The 18,818-nt window shown below is 58.6% G+C and overlaps 2 protein-coding genes across 6 annotated transcripts in view; one reads left to right on the top strand and one right to left on the bottom strand.

Annotated features, from left to right (window-relative positions):
• The window catches only part of HSPG2 (heparan sulfate proteoglycan 2), a 108,013-nt gene extending 97,285 nt beyond the window's left edge, over positions 1–10,728 (top strand). For 3 of the 5 annotated variants that reach the window (XM_061148120.1, XM_061148119.1, XM_061148117.1), the window contains 17 exons: positions 390–501; positions 1,193–1,337; positions 1,425–1,524; positions 1,662–1,771; positions 1,910–2,018; positions 2,597–2,695; positions 3,045–3,266; positions 3,574–3,818; positions 4,479–4,650; positions 4,744–4,866; positions 4,955–5,011; positions 8,179–8,254; positions 8,329–8,407; positions 8,534–8,604; positions 8,750–8,833; positions 9,216–9,319; positions 9,472–10,728. In XM_061148120.1, coding sequence (XP_061004103.1) covers positions 390–501; positions 1,193–1,337; positions 1,425–1,524; positions 1,662–1,771; positions 1,910–2,018; positions 2,597–2,695; positions 3,045–3,266; positions 3,574–3,818; positions 4,479–4,650; positions 4,744–4,866; positions 4,955–5,011; positions 8,179–8,254; positions 8,329–8,407; positions 8,534–8,604; positions 8,750–8,833; positions 9,216–9,319; positions 9,472–9,644 — 2,081 coding nt within the window. In that variant the 3' untranslated portion in view covers positions 9,645–10,728. The remainder of the gene's footprint in view (positions 1–389; positions 502–1,192; positions 1,338–1,424; positions 1,525–1,661; positions 1,772–1,909; positions 2,019–2,596; positions 2,696–3,044; positions 3,267–3,573; positions 3,819–4,478; positions 4,651–4,743; positions 4,867–4,954; positions 5,012–8,178; positions 8,255–8,328; positions 8,408–8,533; positions 8,605–8,749; positions 8,834–9,215; positions 9,320–9,471) is intronic. The other 2 variants (XM_061148122.1, XM_061148118.1) reach the window with 1 other exon arrangement.
• A 383-nt stretch (positions 10,729–11,111) lies between these two features.
• Positions 11,112–18,410, bottom strand: LDLRAD2 (low density lipoprotein receptor class A domain containing 2). The gene is made up of 5 exons (XM_061149135.1): positions 18,329–18,410; positions 15,787–16,221; positions 13,513–13,644; positions 11,461–11,622; positions 11,112–11,335 (listed from the first exon to the last, which is right to left on the bottom strand). The coding sequence occupies exons 1-5, from the start codon at positions 18,408–18,410 to the stop codon at positions 11,112–11,114; spliced, it is 1,035 nt and encodes a 344-aa protein (XP_061005118.1).
• Between the last annotated feature and the right edge of the window lie 408 nt (positions 18,411–18,818).

The raw sequence follows: 18,818 nt of genomic DNA, 5'->3' as shown, positions 1-18,818 counted from the left end.
CCCGCCTCCCTCCTCCTGCCTCCGCTCCCTTGTCCCTCCTCCCCCCCTCACCCTTTCCTCCCCTCTCTCTCTCTCTCTCTCTCTCTCTTATCTGTCTCCTCCCTCCTCTTACGGGTCTCTGACTTGCTTGTCCAGGCCTTCTTCTCTACTCTGGTGAGTCTCTCTGCCTCCCTCTCCTTCTTCAGGTTGACCCTCCCTCGTAAGTGGAGCAAGTTCAGCTTCTTTCTAGGGACTCTCAGCAAGGCCCTTCTATCTCGGGCCCCGTCCTGAGAGTGAGACGCCCTGGCTGCGTGGGGTGTGCATGAGGGAGGGGCGGGCTCCCCAGCTCGGGGCGGGGGGTGGGGTGGTGGGCATGGACGGAGAGACCCTCACACAGCCATGCCCGCCAGGGATGCTGCTATACAATGGGCAGAAGCGGATCCCAGGGAGCCCCGCCAACCTGGCCAACAGGCAGCCCGACTTCATCTCCTTCGGCCTTGTGGGCGGGAGGCCCGAGTTCCGGTGAGGACCCTCACCCTCCGCATTTACGGGGGAAGGGGGCGCTGGGGGACTAGACTGCAGGACTTCCCATCAGGGGCGTGCCACCCCCGGCTTCTGGAAGAAGGAGATGTGGCTGTTATCCTCGATGACCTCCGTTCTGCTGGGGCCAGCACAGCCCACCGGCCGGTGTTGGAGGAGGCAGCCTCTGACCTGCACAAAAGTGCAGCAGGAACACTCAGGGATGCTGAGGGATGCTGAGAGCGACCTTCCGGGGCAGGGCTGCTGCAGGCCAGAGCTCCTTCATTCATTCATTCATTCAGCAGTTATTTGCTGAATGCCTACTGTCTGTCGGGCGTCAATAGAGAGATAAACACAATGGATCAAGTTCTGGCCCTTGTGGGAATGTAATGTCCCGGTTAGGGGAGACCAGCCGCAAACTAAGAAGGAAAGAAACGTGATCACAGAGAGAGGATCCTCAGACGAGGAGTGAGGCTGCATGCTAGGCTTCAGGGGCCTGGAGCCAGGCACACTTGGAGCCCCCCGGGGGGCTCTGGACAAGTTCCCAGGGAAACGGTGTAACGGGGAGAAGGCTTGGGGAGGGGCAGGGGCGGGGTGGGCGGGCAATGACCCCTTTGGCAGCCTGGGGCCCTCCCTACAGTCCCCACATCCTCTCTCTCCTGCCCTGCCCCCCGACCCCTGCCCCGCGGAGCAGGTTTGACGCAGGCTCAGGCATGGCTACCATCCGCCACCCCACGCCGCTGGCCCTGGGCCAGTTCCACACCGTGACCCTGCTGCGCAGCCTCACCCAGGGCTCCCTGATCGTGGGCAGCCTGGCGCCGGTCAACGGCACCTCACAGGTGAGACCCAGCCCCGTCCCCCTGGGCCCGGCCCCTCCCCCACCTCCGCCTAGCCTGGCTGCCACTCCCGATGTCCCCTCTGCCCAGGGCAAGTTCCAGGGCTTGGACCTGAACGAGGAGCTCTACCTGGGCGGCTACCCCGACTACGGTGCCATCCCGAAGGCAGGGCTGAGCAGCGGCTTCGTAGGTGAGCCCTCCCCGCCCCCGCCTGCAGCCCTGGCCACACCTCCCCCCGGGCTGGCCGAGCCCGTGGTCACCCGGGAGGACGGGCCTCCTCCGGGCACTCCCACCTCGGCTCATCCTGCCCACCCACCTCCCCCCCAGGCTGTGTCCGAGAGCTGCGCATCCAAGGCGAGGAGATCGTCTTCCACGACCTCAACCTCACGGCGCACGGCATCTCCCACTGCCCCACCTGTCGGGACCGGCCCTGCCAGGTGACACCCCCCAGGCCGCACTGTCCTCCCGGCTGCCCCCAGCCACTGCCCTCGGCCGGGACAGACACCCCCCAACCCCGCAGGAAGTAGGGGAGGGCCCGGGTGTCCTTGGCCTGACTTTTGGGGGTTGCCTCGCAGAACGGGGGCCAGTGCCAGGACTCGGAGAGCAGCAGCTATGTGTGTGTGTGCCCGGCCGGCTTCACCGGGAGCCGCTGTGAGCACTCACAGGCCCTGCACTGCCACCCAGGTGGGTACCCCCCGCCCCGGCCGTGGCTGCCACCCCAGCCTCTCTCTTCCCTCTGCCCGTCGCTGCATCCACATACCCGCCCCCAACCACCGCCCACACAGCGGCTGAGTACTCACCAGGCTCTTGAGTCCTCCCCCAAGTACTTAGCACCTTCCTGGCTTCTGACTTCCGTCACTGCTTACGTTAACCTCCCCTCCGCCTCTCATCTCTGCCACCCAAGGCCTCACCCTGCTCACTGCACCCAGGCATGACCCCTGGCCCCCATCACCACTCCCGGGTACCTACTACCTGTCACCAGAGCACTCACCCCACCCAGGGACTCCTCACCCCCACACTAGTGCGGGCGGTTGCAGCCTTCCAGGAACAACACCCGGAGTCACAGGCTCACTCCCCACCTTGCTGTCCCCCTGGCCTAAGTCCCTTCCCCCTCCGCCGTCTCCCCACGCAGCACCCCCGGGCTGGCCGGGCCCTAACCAGCCGAGGGGGTGCAGTAGGTAGGACCCTGGCATCGGGACCCCTCTCTCCCTGGACACCTCCACGTCCCCCCGACTCACCGCCCCCTGTGTCCCCCACCGCAGAGGCCTGTGGGCCCGACGCCACGTGTGTGAACCGGCCCGACGGCCGCGGCTACACGTGCCGCTGCCACCTGGGCCGCTCGGGGTTGAGGTGTGAGGAAGGTAAGCAGAGGGGGGGCCTGAGACCCTGGGGACCCCAGGGGGGCCGGGGGAGCTGGGCAGGGCACCCTGAGGCCCCGACAGATCCTGTGCATGAGACAGTTATTCCGGAGCCTGAATTCCTTAAGCAAGGGCCCCAGAGAGGAACCCGATCTGATTGGAGATCGGCCTGGCTGCAGCACCAGGGGGCAGGGAGTCTCAAGGCCGCGGCTGCAGCCACTGCCCAGCGGGTCCCCAGCCCCTGGTACTGGACAGTAGGGGTGAGCAGGGGTCCCGGAGGAAGGCTGCCTGGTTGGAGCCCTCCCGGGGCCCCGGGGCTCCCACTGCCCCCGCTGAGCCGTGGCTGCCGCAGGTGTGACCGTGACCACCCCCTCCCTGGCGGGCACGGACTCCTACCTGGCACTGCCCGCTCTCACCAACACACACCACGAGTTGCGCCTGGACGTGGAGTTCAAGCCGCTGGCGCCCGACGGGGTGCTGCTGTTCAGTGGAGGGAAGAGCGGGCCGGTGGAGGACTTCGTGTCCCTGGCGATGGTCGGCGGCCACCTGGAGTTCCGCTACGAGCTGGGCTCGGGTGAGTGTGGACACCAAACGCAGACGGGCCGTGGGCACCAGGCTCCATGCCCCCCGCATCCCAGGCCCTCCGGGGCCCCAAGAGGCAGGAGGAATAAATTCTGACGTCAGACCAACAGGAGGCCGCTGATCTTTGCATTCCTTCTCTCCGTGGGACCCGATTCGAGTCCCTAGACCTCTTTGGGGGGTTCCTCGGGGGGCACAGAGAGGCTGAAGGAGGTTCTGCGCCTGCTCAAATTCGCGTGGGGGGTGTGGGCCAGGGCAGGGGGGCCCATCCATGTGCCAACGCTGCCCGGCGTCCTCCCCAGGCCTGGCCGTCCTGCGGAGCGCCGAGCCACTGGCCCTGGGCCGCTGGCATCACGCGTCCGCGGAGCGTCTCAACAAGGACGGCAGCCTGCGGGTGAACGGCGGGCGGCCCGTGCTGCGCTCCTCGCCCGGCAAGAGCCAGGGCCTCAACCTGCACACCCTGCTCTACCTGGGCGGCGTGGAGCCGTCCGTGCAGCTGCCCCCGGCCACCAACGTGACCGCCCACTTCCACGGCTGTGTGGGTGAGGTGAGCAGACTTCCCAACCACCTAAAGGGAGGGCGGGGCGGTCTCCCCTCGTCTGCCGGCAGCCCCAGGTGCTGGGGACTGGACGCTTCCCCCTCCGAGCCTCAGTTTCCTCCTCTGGGAAATGGGATGATTGCACCTGCCTTCAAAGCTCGTCCCGAGGCGGGACCGCTGTGATGGGTGTTCCCGGGCCCTGAAGGAGGAAGGTGTTCCTCCTTCCTTGGTAGCTCAGCTGGTAAAGAATCTGCCCGCAATGCAGGAGTCCTGGGTTCGACCCCTGGCTTGGGAAGATCCCCTGGAGAAGGGAAAGGCTACCCACTCCAGTATTCTTGGGCTTCCCTTGTGGCTCAGCTGGTAAAGAATCCGCCTGCAATGTGGGAGACCTGGGTTCCATCCCTGGGTTGGGAAGATCCCCTGGAGAAGGGAGAGGCTACCCACTCCAGTATTCTGGCCTGGAGAATTCCATGGACTGTATAGTCCAGGGGGTCGCAAAGAGTCGGACGTGACTGAGCGGCTGCCGCACTCTCCCCGCCCTAGTCTCCCACCTCCCTGCTCAAGCCCGAGCCTGGGCCCCCGCTCCCCTCCGTCTGCTGGGGCACCGATGCCTCTGCCCGCCGCTGCCCGCTGCGCTCTCCAGGCCCCTCCGTGTCCCTGTCCCCACAGGTGTCAGTGAACGGAAAGCGGCTGGACCTCACCTACAGCTTCCTGGGCAGCCGGGGCGTCGGGCAGTGCTACGACCGCTCGCCGTGTGAGCGCCAGCCCTGTCGCCACGGCGCCACATGCATGCCCGCGGGCGAATACGAGTTCCAGTGTCTGTGTCGAGACGGCTTCAAAGGTGGTGGAGCCCCCGGGCCGGTGCTGGGCGGGGGCGCGGCGTGGGCAGCGGCCGCTCCGGCCCCTGCCCGCTCACCTCTGCCCCGACCCGCAGGAGACCTCTGCGAGCACGAGGAGAACCCTTGCCGGCTCCGTGAGCCCTGTCTACACGGGGGCACCTGCCAGGGCACCCTCTGCCTCTGTCCCCCCGGCTTCTCAGGCTCACGCTGCCAGCACAGTAAGCGCCCCGACTTCTCTCCGCCTTCCCCCTTGGGGCTCCAGGAGCTGGACACAGCCCACCAACCGGAGCCTGCCTCTCCCCACAGGCTCTGGACACGGCATGGTGGAGCCCGACTGGCATCTTGAAGGCAGCGGGGGCAACGGTATGTACTGGCCGTGAGCAGCCAGAGGAGCTGAGCCGAATTGTCCTTCCCAGACTCTGGGTCCCTCATCCCCTCTTCCAGTGACCCCCACACCCCTCACCGCTCCATCCTGGCCTGTAAATAAAACCGGTCCCGGGGAGAGGCTCCCTGGGCGCAGAGACAGGATAAGGAGAGATGAGCCACCTAGAGCCGGGTCCCGCCCGGGGCTTACAGGCTGGGTGACCGCGCGGCACTCCCACTTCCGTTCTCTGCTCTGTATTCATGCATTCAAGCAACAAAAGTGTCTGTGTGCCCATCCTTGCCCCGGGAACAGTAAATGTACGATGAATAAGGCAGGACGCTCGTTCTCAAGGATTCCACAATTTGTTTAAAGGCAGTAATAATGACTTTACGACCATGTGTAACATAAATAGCTGGTAGGAGCCTGCTGTATAACGCAGAGAGCTCAGCCCAGTGCTCTGTGCAGACCTAGATGGGGGGGATGGGAGGGATTGGGGGGATGGGAGGATGGGGGGATGGGGGAGAGGGGCGGTCCAAAAGGGAAGGGGTGTAAGTGTACATATGGCTGATTTCACTGCATTGTACAACAGAAACTAACATAACGTTGTAAAGCAGTAACACTCCAATTTAAAAACTTATTTATTGAACATCATTTACAGGGCTTGTGCTCCTGATTTCTAGATACATATCTTATTTATCACTAACACAATAGGAGAGATAGTAGTCTAGTGGGTAAAGGTCTGGATTCAAATCCCAGCTCTGCCCCTTCCTGCCTGTGTGACTTGGCTGAGTCACTTAACCTCTCTGGACCTCAGTTTCCTCATGTATTAAATAGAAAGAAGTAACATCCTTCCACAAAGCTTTGGAAAAAATTTCGTGTGAGAATAAGATCCTTTACTGTATTTAAAACACTTCAAACAATGCCTGGTCCACAGTGGACACAGAACATTGTTGTTGTTGAGTCCCTAAGTCTTGTCCGACTCCTTGTGACCCCATGGACTGCAGCATGCCGCGCTTCGCTGCTCTTCACCATCTCCCAGAGCTTGCTCAAACTCACGTCCGTTGAATTGGTGATGCCATCCAACCATCTCATCCTCTGCTGCCCGCTTCTCCTACTACCCTCAATCTTTCCCAGCATCAGGGTCTTTTCCAACGAGTCAGCTCTTCGCATCAGGTGGCCCAAGTATTGGAGCTTCAGCTTCATCAGTCCCTCCAATGAATATTCAGGGTTGATTTCCTTTAGGATTGATTAGATTGATCTCCTTGCTGTCCAAGGGACTCTCAAGAGTACGAGAAAATGCAGACTATTAGCTTTTGTGAATTGTAGCAAAGACATAGGGTTATGACAAGGATCCAGTTAAAAATGACATTTGTAGCTGGATGATGTGAAACCTCCTGCCCTGTAACTGGCACATAGTAGGTGCTCGGAAACTGTCAGCTGCTCACTTAACCAGCTGGTGGAGGCCTGCGACCTGTCCCCTACCCTGGTAGCTGCCAGGGCCCAGGGGCCGGCGCTGGTACGGAATGGCGTTGAGCAGGTAGGGTTGGGAATGTTACAGCCACACACACAGTCTGGGTGATGCGTTCCTAAGGTCTGGGCTGCCATCCAGGCTTCCCACTTCTGGGCAAGTCCCTCACCCCTGAGCCTGTCTTCCCGTCTGTAAGATGGAGGGAACTCAAGGGTTCAGAACCGTTTATGTGCTACTGACGTGGGTGACCAGCTGTCCCAGTCTGCTCAGAACTGAGAAGCTCCTGGGAATGAGAGACTTGCAGAGCTAAACCGGGACAGGGCACTTCCCTGGCAGTCCAGTGGTTAAGAATCCTCCTTGCAATTCAGGGAACGCGGGTTCGAATCCTGGTTGGGGAACTGGGATCCCACATGTTTTGGAGCAGCTAAGCCCACACGCTGCAACCGCTGAGCCTGTACTCTCTAGAGCCTGAGGGCCACAAGGAAGACCCATCACAGTCAGAAAAAGAACCAGAACAAGAACCAGCAAATAGCGATGGGTGACCACCCTACCTGACCCTGTTGACTACAAAGAATGAATGAAGCACATAGGATTTCAAAGGAAACCAATTATCCTGAAACAAGGTTATCAAAGGGCTTCCCTGGTGGCTCAGAGGGTAAAGAATCCACCCACAGTGCAGAAGACCTGGGTTCAGTCCCTGGGTCAGGAAGATCCCCTGGAGAAGGGCATGGCAACCCACTCCAGATCCTTGCCTGGAGAATACCATGGACAGAGGAGCCTGGAGGGCTACAGTCCATGGAATTGCAAAGAGTTGGATATGACTGAGTGACTCACCCTTTCACTTTTATCAAAACGTTTAAAATTTTTTGCTTCTTTCAGTTCAGTTCAGTCGCTCAGTCGTGTCCGACTCTTTGCAACCCCATGAATCGCAGCACGCCAGGCCTCCCTGTCTATCACCAACTCCCGGGGTTTACTCAAACTCATGCCCATCGAGTCGGTGACGCCATCCAGCCATCTCATCCTCTGTCGTCCCCTTCTCCTCCTGCCCCCAATCCCTCCCAACATCAGGGTCTTTTCCAATGAGTCAACTCTTCGCATGAGGTGGCCAAAGTATTGGAGTTTCAGCTTCAGCATCAGTCTTTCCAATGAACACCCAGGACTGATTTCCTTTAGGATGGACTGGTTGGATCTCCTTGCAGTCCAAGGGACTCTCAAGAGTCTTCTCCAACACCACAGTTCCAAAGCATCAATTTTTCAGCGCTCAGCTTTCTTCACAGTCGAACTCTCTTATTAACCATTAAATACAAGATTTAGGGTTGTTAGTCCCAACAGCTACCAAAGTTGTAATAAGCATAAACAATGTTTTTAAGTACTTGTAACTACCGCAAGGGGGTATGGAAATCTCCCACTGGGACCAAGTCACCTTCAGAGTGCCTCCTACCTGCCTAATTGAAGGAGCGGCTACCTTCAGGAGGAAGTGAGCAAGACCAGAACTGTAATGTTTTCCCAGCCAAGTTCAGAGGCCTCTGAATTCTGCCCACGGCACCCGCCCCCCCACCCCGGGTCCCCAGGGACCGCAGGTTCAGAGCCCCTTAGGAGCACTACAGGCCGGGGTGGAGATGGAGGTCAGGGGTACCTATGCGGGATGGATGCTCCATGGACGGGGCTCCCAGCATCGCTCCCACTGCCCCTCCACAGATGCCCCCGGGCAGTACGGAGCCTACTTCTATGACAACGGCTTCCTTGCTCTCCCGGGCCGCGTCTTCTCCAGGAGGTGAGACCAGTGTTGGGAGGGTCTGTGGGCCCCGGGGTGGGACTTCTGCCTCTCACCCTCTTTCCCCACCGCAGCCTCCCCGAGGTGCCTGAGACCATCGAGCTGGAGGTTCGGACCAGCACGGCCAGCGGCCTCCTGGTCTGGCAGGGCGAGGTGAGTGTGGGGCGTCTGGCCCGGGGATCTCAGGCTCCCCAGCCTCTCTGTGGCCGGGGAAGTGGGGGAGAGAAAGGAGGTGGTCACCGCCGCTGGGGCCGCAGAGACGCTGTGTTTCCCTGGCAGGAGGCGGGACAGTCTGGCCGAGGCAAGGACTTCATCAGCCTTGGGCTTCAGGATGGGCACCTCGTCTTCAGGTGGGTCCTGGCCCCTCCTGTCCCTTCCCTCACCCCCCTTATCCTTCAGCGGCTTTCCCTCGGGTCCCCTCCCCAGCCACACCCCCCACTACCCACCCCCAGTCCTACCCCCCGCTCACACCCTCTGGGGCCCGTGTGCCTGCAGCTACCAGCTGGGCAGCGGGGAGGCCCGCCTGGTCTCTGAAGACCCCATTAACGACGGCGAGTGGCATCGCGTGACAGCGCTGCGGTAAGGGAGCGCCCCCCCCAGGCACCGGAGCGAGGGGCCAGAATTCCCCTGTCCCATGTCAGGGGCAGACATTGAGCTCTGGGGAGACAGAACTTGAGGGCGGGGTCAGCGGGGAGATCACCACCCAGAGCACAGACTTCCAAGATGGGACAGGACTCCTGGGGGGCAGGGATGGGCGCACGAGCACCCCAAGGAAGGGGGAAACCGTGGTGGGGTGCTCAGAAGCTGTGTGTGTGGGGCCAGATCTCTCACCCAGCATGGGGGGGACAGGAAAGAACTCGGGGAGCAGGGGGCGGACCTCTGTCATTAAGGGAGGGAACCCTCACAGGGCTGGGGAGGACAGGGAATCAGGGGTGAGGGCCTGACCCCCATTCCAATGCAGAGAGGGCCAGAGAGGCTCCATCCAGGTGGACGGAGAGGAGCTGGTGAGCGGCCAGTCCCCAGGCCCGAATGTGGCGGTCAACAGCAAGGGCAGCATCTACATTGGTAAGTCTTGAAGGCGGGCCTCGGGGCAGGCTGGGGCCTTGCTCCTCCGGGGGGGCGAGGGAGGGACTGGGGGCCCCTGCACCCCCCCGCAGAGCTGGAGCTCCCCCTCCCGGGGCTCCCCGAGCTGATGGGTCTGCCCTCTCCCCCCGCAGGCGGGGCCCCCGACGTGGCCGTGCTGACCGGGGGTAGGTTCTCTTCGGGCATCACGGGCTGCATCAAGAACCTGGTGCTGCACTCCGCCCGGCCCGGCGGCCCCCCGGCACAGCCAGTGGACCTGCAGCACGGTGCCCGGGCGGGGGCCAACACACGCCCCTGCCCCTCGTAGGCGCGGCCCGCCCTGCACAGACTCCCGGGCCGCGCCCCAGCCCCGCAACGGCGACTATATTATTATTAATATTATTATTATGATGATGATGAATATTTTGTAAGAAACTGAGGCGATGCCACGCTTTGCTGCTACTGCCCTGGGCTGGACTGGAGGGTGGGCACGTCACCCCCCGCCCCCACCCACAGACACACCTGGGCAGAGCCACAGGCTGCGGGCACAGCAGATTGCACCAGAGCCGGTGCCTCGGGGGGCCACCAGGACTCGAAGTTAGGCGCGGTGGCTCAGTGGGGTCAGAACCGCCCCCACCAACGGAGCCCCCCCACCAAGGCAGCGCTGGGCCGCCCCTTCGTTCAGCCCCGGGGCGGCGGCCGTCATTTCTGCGGAGCCAGCCTCGGCTTCCAGCCCGGCACCTTGCCAGCCACCTTGGAGCCTCACCAGCTACCGGAGTGGAGGGCATCAATTGGCCTTGGCCACCCTCCTCTGGGTTGGGCAGGCTCTCTAGTGCCAACTGTGGAGCAAAAGGCAGCTCACCCCTGGGCGGGCACCACCACCCTCCCCCCAGCCCACGTCCTAGCCGCGATCCACCCCCACCAGACCAGCCGGACCCCCGGCCCCTGGCAGCCTCCCCCTCCCACCAAGCCCTCCTGGCCTGCATCGCCCCCACTCCCCACCAACCCCACACCTAGCCCAGGGCCCCCAGCCCTCAAGGGGCTGCAAGGGAAACCACCCAACTCGTACCAGGAGCTGCTAGAGGCAGAGCCCAGCACTGAGAGGGGCTCCCTGCCCGCGCCAGGCCGCGTCCCCCCCACGGATCTGGAAGTGAAGGCCCAGGGGACGTGGGGGGAGGAGGCCTTGGTGGTCAGAAAGAGTAAGTGCCTTGGGTGGGGGGAGCTGGGACGCACCACTGGGAGGGACAGGGAGAGGACGTGACCGTCCTGCCCCATCTGTGGGCACCTGAGGGCCCGCCCCGCCAGCAGTCCCCCCAGATGTGGGGCCGGGACGCCTGGCCTCTGTGTCCTAGAAGGGACCCTCCTGTGGTCTTTGTCTTGATCTTTCTTAATAAACGGTGCTATCCCCGCCAGGGCTGTCGTCTCCTGTGTCTTTGATTCAAGCGGGATTCATGGTCCCTGAGGGTGGGTCAGGATGGGGCCAAGCAGGATGGACCAGCAAGTTCCAGGGGTGAAGTGAGACAGCGTCAGGCGTGTGAGGCCCCTGCTCCCTGCCCTCCACGGACCCAGCAGGGTGCCAGTTGCCAAAACAAGCTGCAGGGTCAGCTGTCCCAGTGGCCTTCACTGTGACCCTCTGAGGCAGGCATCATCCCATTTTTCCAGAGGGGCAGACTGAATCTCGGAGGATTATGTGATAGGCCCAAAGGTAAACAGCCCTGTGGCGGGGTGGGGGGCAGAACCCGGGGACCGTCTGACCCCAGAGACCACTCTCTTCCCTCCGATGCCCGAAGCCTCTCTAGGAGTGCACCCCCTGACGCTGGAAGGCTGGCTCACTCAGCCGCAGCCCCCCAGGGGCCACTTGGCCAGGACACCTGTAACAGACAGTGCAGCAGAGGCCACGGGCCCGGGCCCGGGAGGCCAGCTGGCCGGAGAAGCAACAGCACCAGAGGAGGCCCAGGAGGAGGCCAGCAGAGGCCAGGGACAGTGAGGAGGCCAGTGCCACCCCTTGCAGCCAGGGCCCTGCAGAAAGAGAGCATCCATTCAGGCTTCGGCCTGGGCCTGCTGCCCCCTGCCCACCCCTGGAGTGGGACAAGTATGATCTTGGTGGGTGGAGTGACAGTGGGTGGTAACCAAGAGCCACCTACCTTCCAGAGCCACACCCTGTTCGGCAGGGTCCCAGGGTGCTGGCAGGCTCATCTCAGCTGCCATCCCCAGGGGTCCTGACGATTGAAGAGCTGGGGAAGGAGTCAGGGTCTGGTAGGTACCATCATCCAGATTCCCCGCCAGGCTGGGCACTGGAGAGGGACCTGCAGGGGGAAATAACCACTAACTCACTGAGATTTGATGATGAAATGATTATGTCTCACTTAATCCTCCTAAAACCTCTTAGCAAGTATTAGTATTTTTATTTTACAGATAAGGAATGGATGGGGAAACAGTGGGAACAGTGACAGATTTTATTTTATGGGGCTCCAAAATCACTGCAGATGGTGACTGCCGCCATGAAATTAAAAGACACTTGCTCCTTGGAAGAAAAGTTATGACCAACCTAGACAGCATATTAAAAAGCAGAGACAACACTTTGTCACAAAGGTCCATCTAGTCAAAGCTACGGCTTTTCCAGTAGTCATGTACGGATGTGAGAGTTGGACTATAAAGAAAGCTGAGCGCCAAAGAATTGATGCCTTTCAACTGTGGTGTTGGAGAAGACTCTTGAGAGTCCCTTGGACTGCAAGGAAATCCAACCAGTCCATCCTCAAGGAAATCAGTCCTGAATATTCATTGGAAGGACTGATGCTGAAGCTGAGACTCCAGTACTTTGGCTACCTGATGTGAAGAACTGACTCATTGGAAAAGACCCTGATGCTGGGAAAGATTGAAGGCAGGAGGAGAAGGGGGCGACAGAGGATGAGATGGTTGGATAGCATCACCGACTCAATGCACATGAGTTTGAGTAAGCTCTGGGAGTTGGTGATGGATGGGGAAGCCTGGCATGCTGCAGTCCATGGGGTTGCAAAGAGTTGGACTGAGCAACTGAACTGAACTGAACTGAGGCACAGAGAGAGGTTAAGTCACTTGCCCAGGTCACATGGCTAGAAGTGGCAGGGGTGGACTTGAACTCACAGTCTAGCTCCAGGGGCTGCAGTGGATGAATGGAGCTACTTCTCAAGAAGGAAATACCTGTATTGAGCATTGTCAGTGCACCCAACATGTGCTCTGCGCTGGGCTCTTCACCCACAGGATTTCACTTAAAGTTCATGACAGATCTAAAAGGCTAGATTTGTCATCGTCAATTTACAGGTAAAGAAATGAAGGGACAGGGAGGTTCATTCTTCCACTTATTCAACAAGTATTTTTTGATCATCTACTATACCCCAGGCATTGCTCTGGGGACTAAGGGAAATGACAGTGAGAAAAATAGACAGAAATGTCTTTATGGAGGGCTTCCCTGGTGTCTCAGTGGTAAAGAATCCATCTGCCACTGTAAGAGACATGGGTTTGAACCCTGATCCAGGTAGTACTAGTGGTAAAAAAAAAAAAAAAAAAGAAAAAAAAAACCTGCCTGCCAATGCAGGAGATATAAGAGATGCAGGTTCAATCCCTGGGTCTAGAAGGTCCCCTGGAGGAGGGCATAGCAGCCCACTCCAGTATTCTTGCCTGGAGAATCCCATGGATGGAGGAGTCTGATAGAATATAGTCCATGGGGTCGCAAAGAGTCAGACTTGATGGAAATGTCTTCAGTTCAGTTCAGTTCAGTAAATCAGTTGTGTCCGACTCTTTACAACCCCATGAACTACAGCACGCCAAGCCTCCCTGTCCATCACCAACTCCCGGAGCTTACTCAAACTCATGTCCATTGAGTCGGTGATGCTATCCAACCATCTCATCCTCTGTCGCCCCCTTCTCCTACCGTCTTCAATCTTTTCCAGCATCAGGGTCTTTTCCAATGAGTCAGTTCTTCTTGGAAATGACTTAGCACGCACCCTCACCACCACTGAAACACCAGTCGGAAGCAGCTGGACCCTATCACCTCCGGCATCTTCGAGCTCTAACGCCCTCTGGTCCTCAGGCTACAGGTCCTCAGCCTGGTCTGGACAGAGTCCCCGCTGCTTCCCCTTTTCCTCTCCCGCCACACCCCTGCCTCCAGCTTCCATCCCAGCTGTTGGCGGGGCCCAGGCCACACCCCCCCCACTGACCTCCGCAGTTGGCTGGTGGCCAGGAAGCCTGGTCACTGCCGTCGCCACAGTTGTCCATGCCCCAGCGATCGCACACCAGGCTCAGGGGGATGCACCTGCCGTTCCGACACGGGAAGTAGGCACCACAGGATCCTGCAGCCAAGAGGGGAGGCGTGCAATGAGGACCCTGGGCACCGGGGCAGGCGTGGCCCGGCGGGGAGGGAAGGTAGGAGGTGTGAGCAGGAGAGGCTGTTTCCAGGCACGTGCAGACAAAAGTATGGATGAGACAGGGGTGTGATCATAAAGATGATGAGGGTGATGGTGGCTAAGATTTACGGAGCTCCTATGCCAGACCCGGCGCGGTTTGCATCCCAGCTCATTGAGTTTTCACAGCAACCCTGTGGCTTCACTACTGTTATCAACCCCATTTTAGAGATAAGAAGACTGAGGCACAGGGAGGTTAGGTCACTAGACCAAGGCCTCATAGCTTGTATCTAAGCAGCAGGGGAGGAATTCCGCCCCATGCTCACGTGAGCATGTGAGTGTGTACGTGCACATGTGTGTGCCCGGCGACCTGAACACTCCAAGCACCTCGCCACCCTCAGCACTGTACCTGCCATCAGCCCACCTGCAACTCTATGGCTTGTTCCTCTCAGGTCTCCACTCAAATGTCATCTTGCCCGAAGGCCTGCCCTCACCCCCACACAAGAACAGCACACCACCCCTCCCCGCCCCCTACCCCTTTATCCTGATTCCAGTTCCCCTGCAGCACTTACCACTTCTGCAGAACACAGATTTGCTTGATTCTTTGTGGTCTGTCTCGCCCACTAGAACGTCAGCTCAAATGAGGCAGGGACTTTCTCTTTCACTCATTGCTGAGTGAATCCCTGGCACCTAGAACAGCACCTGGTACTTGGCAGCTACTCAATACTTGTTAAATGAATGAACACACACACAGATGAGAAAAGGGGATGACTTGGTGCCCAGGTGCGGCAGACAGGTTGGCTTACACAGCACCCCATTCTGTGGAAAAAAGCTGGGTCAGGCAGGACTGACCAATACCATGGCTCAGAGCTGAGCATGGGAATCAGAGCATTCCATTCCTGGTTCTGGGAATGGACACATGACCCATGTGACTAATCAGATTTGACCCTGAGGACTTTTGCTAGAACCTTAAGATCCCTGCAGTTCCCTGGCAGTCCAGTGGGTAGGACTTGGCATTTTCACTGTCGGGGGCTCGGGTTCAGTCCCTCTTCGGGAACTGAGATCCTGCCAGCCACACGATGGCGTGGCCAATAGAGAAAAAGTCCTCACTCTTTTTTTCATTGAGGTGAGAATTATAAGAGAGATTGCGTTCTTGGAGCTGCAGGGTCACCTTGCTGCCAAGTAGAAAGAGGGAGCTAGAGTTGCCTGAGATGAAAGCCAAACAGACCCAAAGCAATGCAAAGGGGAAGAATAAAGAGAGAGAGCCTAGGAGGCATCATTTGAGCTCTTGGATCCATCTATACCTGAACCAACACCTTAGTATCCCAGTTATAGGAGCCCCCCAAATTCTCCTTTGGCTTAAGCCAACTCAACTTGGGTTTCTTACATGTGAAAATGAAAGTGAATGCTCTCATAAGCACAAGATGTGTAGGTGTCAGACCTGCAGGGACTAAAGCCTTGATTCAATGTGAGCAGAGGCCCAGCTCTAGCAGTTATAGCCCAGCGGCTCAGCCTGTGATCTGGGAGGCCTGCAGCACTTTGCCTAACCTCCCTGAGCCTGTTTCCCATCCATCAGTACGAGGGTATGACCCAGCAGAGCTGCTGTGAGAACAGAGGCTTGCCAAGGGCAGGAGACAACGAGGAATTATTGTTAACATCACCATCAGTTCCCTCTCCTTGCCCAAGTAGGCTTCCCTCACTTACCATCACCAGGAGTCCTCACTCTCCGCCCCTCTGCAGTCTGAGAGGCGGACTCGGGACAGAGGAGCAGGTGTGTGGACATATGTGGGCGTGAGTTGCCTGGAAGTGTGCAAAGTGGTACTGTGCATGAGGTGTGCATGATGCGAAGTGTGTGTGCGAGGGAGTGTGCCGAATGTGAGCCAGGTGGGCCGTGCATTGGCAGTCTGTGTGTGCCGGGTTTGTGGAGCCGTGTGTACGAGGTGTGAGGTATGTGCTTGCGCCGTGTGTATGAGGGAGTGGATGCTGGAGTGCGAGGTGCGCGAAGTCAAGTCCCGGCGGTTGGCTCTGGGTCTGAACCGCCCCACCGGCTTCTCTCCCGCAGGCCCGGGCCCCTCCGGGCCCCCAACCCACCCAGCCGGAAAGAGGTGACTTCGCCCACGAAGTCCACGCGGGGCTGGCGGCCCCTGGTGACCAGGCGCAGGCCCAGGAGGTCTCCCGAGGTCGTCACCGGGGCCGGGATGGTCAGGCCGCAGAGAGGGGCTCCCAGGGGCCGGGGCGTCCCCGGCGGCCCCTCGTACAACTGCAGGTAGGACCCGGGGGCGCAGGGGTCCGCCGGCGGCGGGGCGGAGGCGTTGAGCGCCGGGGGCGGCACGGACGGCGGGGTCAGGCTGTAGACCAGGAAGAAGCGGAACTGGAGGCGGATCCTGTCGCCGGGGGCAGCGGCCCGCACCCAGATCCCGCAGTCGGTGTCCGGGGCCACGAAGTAAAAGCGGCGCGACGCGGAGTGCGAACGCAGCAGCAGCCCGTCCGCCTGCCGGGTCCGGCCGCACAGGTCCACCAGGTCAGCTGCAACGGAGAGCACGGCCCTGGACGAGGTGCCCGGCCTGGCCCCTGCCGTCTGCCCACCGGGTGGCCCGGAGCGAGTCGCTCACCCTCTCTGAGCCTCAGTTTTCTAGTTGGGGAAATGGCAGGTGATTGATCCATCTCAGAATATTTGTGAGGGCTACAAAATGTAATTCAAGTCCTCATTATCTTATTCAGAAACCCTAGGATAGGGACTTCCCTGAGGCCAAGTGGTTAAGACTTCCCTCTCCAGTGGAGGTGGGGGCGGGTTCCACCCCTGCAATCAGAGCTAAGATCCCACCTGCCAGGTGGCCAAAAAAACAAAAAACATAAAACAGAAATAATATTGTAACAAATTCAATAAAAACTTTAAAAATGGTCCACATTTAAAACAAAAAATCTAAAAAACAAAACAAAACAAAACACTCTTCGGATGCAGTTTCAGAATTTCCCAGATTTTAGAAAGATAATATGATACAGCCCCAAATGGAGACTGCCGCAGCCCTCTGTGATCAAACACATTTTCTAGAGCAGTTGTACAGAACATTTACCCTAAGTAGGACAAATAGAGACAACACACAGACTCCTATCAGTTCAGGTCAAGGTGTTGCCAGTAAGTTAAAAAACAAATATTGGTTGTCAGACCTTTCCATATTTTGGAGTGGAAACTAAAGGATTGTGGACATGTATGGGTATGGGTGCAGTGCTTCGGGGAGCACCTAATGAGCATTGCAGAAGTGTTAGTTTTATCTTATGTAAGGAAGGATGGGAGAGACAGTTGGGCACCTGCCCAGCCAACAGCCATTCCCTGTTTCTCCTTGCTAAAAGAAACTCAGTTCCCCTCAGCTATCAAGGAGCAACATGCTAGCCCCCTGGTCATTAACCTAATCCAAGTCTTGTAATCCTAATTCTATTTGCCAGGTTTAGGGATTGGCATCTGACCTGATTCTGGCCAGTGAGATTTAAGGAGAGGCTTGCTGAGAGTTCCTGAGAAACATTTTCCTCTTTAATTTAACCAAAAAAAAAAAAGGGGGGGGGGGGGAGTGAGAGCTGTGTGATGAGGAGCCTCTTTTTCTTCCTGCTTTTGAAAGTCATTGACTGAGGATGTGATGCCCGGAGCTGCAGCAGCCACCTTGCAAGGATGAAGTCATGAGCATTATGGAGGAGCCTTGGCACAGGTGAGCTGCTGAAAACCATTTCTGGTCTCATCTAAGGCCTCTCTTCTTAAGTGAAATAATAAATGTCCTTATGTTAAACACTCCCTTTAGTTTGGTATCTGTTCCAGTCCCAAACTTCCTCATTAGTACTGGGTTGTTATGAGGATTAATGAGATAATGTGCAAGTATTCAAACCATCTCTGATTTTTGTAAGGAGAGAGGGAGAACAGGAGGAGGCTTTTCTGGGGCATGGTAGGGGCACCAGTGGTGCTTGAGGACAAGCCAGGATCTGGGTCTGTGGGGGAGAAATTCTCCTTTAGGGCTCAGGATGTAGGAGTATCTTCTCATATCTGTGCAGCTCAACTAAAGCCAGAACCTGCCCTGGAGGGACGCGGGACAGGGGGAGTTTCAGAGAGTGAGTGAACAAGCACCCCCTATGTGTGGGGTGCTGTCTGTGTGTCTTGCATGGTTGATCACATATGGAAAATAATAACAGTCCCTTAAGGGGCAAGGCCCTATCGTTCTTCCCACTTTACTGCTGAGGAAACGAAGACTTAGAAACAGTGATGGCAGGACTCCCCTGGGGATCCAGTGGTTAAGACTGTGCCTCCAATGCAGGGGGCCACAGGTTCGATCCCTGGTTGGGAGTGAGGCCAAAAAAGAAAAAAATAATGTCAAGTGTAGACTGAGTGTGTGAATGCAGGGTTATCTGACTCCGAAGTCCACAGTCCACTTGCCCCCAGGCCCTTGCTTCTGGGTGACTTGGAGCTCCAGCCACCCACAGGGATTGGGGTGGATTTGAGGGTGCCAAGCAAGAGCAGACTGCGAGTTTCCCAGTGTCCCCCAACCCAAGGGATCCCAGCCCATCAGGGTGAATGCTGACTGGGAAAACAGGCTCTAAGGGTGGTGGGCCTGAGTCTCCTGCCTGCCCAGCCAAGCCCCCTCGGACTCACCGGTATGCAGAGCTGATGCAGTCAGCGCGGCTGCCCCCAGCAGGAGCAGCCTCTGGGGCAACTGCGGAGGACACACTTCCATCCCGGCTGTCCTGTGCCCAGCAGTGGGGCAGACGGGCAGAATCCGCAGTTTGGGGTCTTTGGGGAGACTGGGGTGGAGGAGTTGGCAGGACTCAGGGAGCAAGAGGAAGCAAGTACACCAGCTCCTCTGGTCTCTCCAGAGATGTTTGCGCTCCCGGTTCCAGACTCTTCTTCAGATCAGGGTTGTGTCTAGGGTTGCCATGGAGATTTGGGGCTGGGGCAGGAGCCTGGGGAGAGAAGGCGGGGAGGATGCCTGCTCATCCCCTGCCAGACAGGAACCAGGAAACTCAGATCCGGTTCGACCACACGGCTTCTGGGAGGGGGCTCCCACAGCCTCAGAGAGCTGCCGCCTTCCTGGAGAAGTTGGCCTCTTAGGGCCGAGCTTAAGGGAGAGGCCCAGGACACCAAA

The sequence above is a fragment of the Dama dama genome, chromosome 8 (assembly GCF_033118175.1).
Source record: "Dama dama isolate Ldn47 chromosome 8, ASM3311817v1, whole genome shotgun sequence".
NCBI lineage: Eukaryota > Metazoa > Chordata > Mammalia > Artiodactyla > Cervidae > Dama > Dama dama.
Note: the sequence above shows the minus strand (reverse complement) of the source record. Positions and strands in the feature narration are given on the sequence as shown.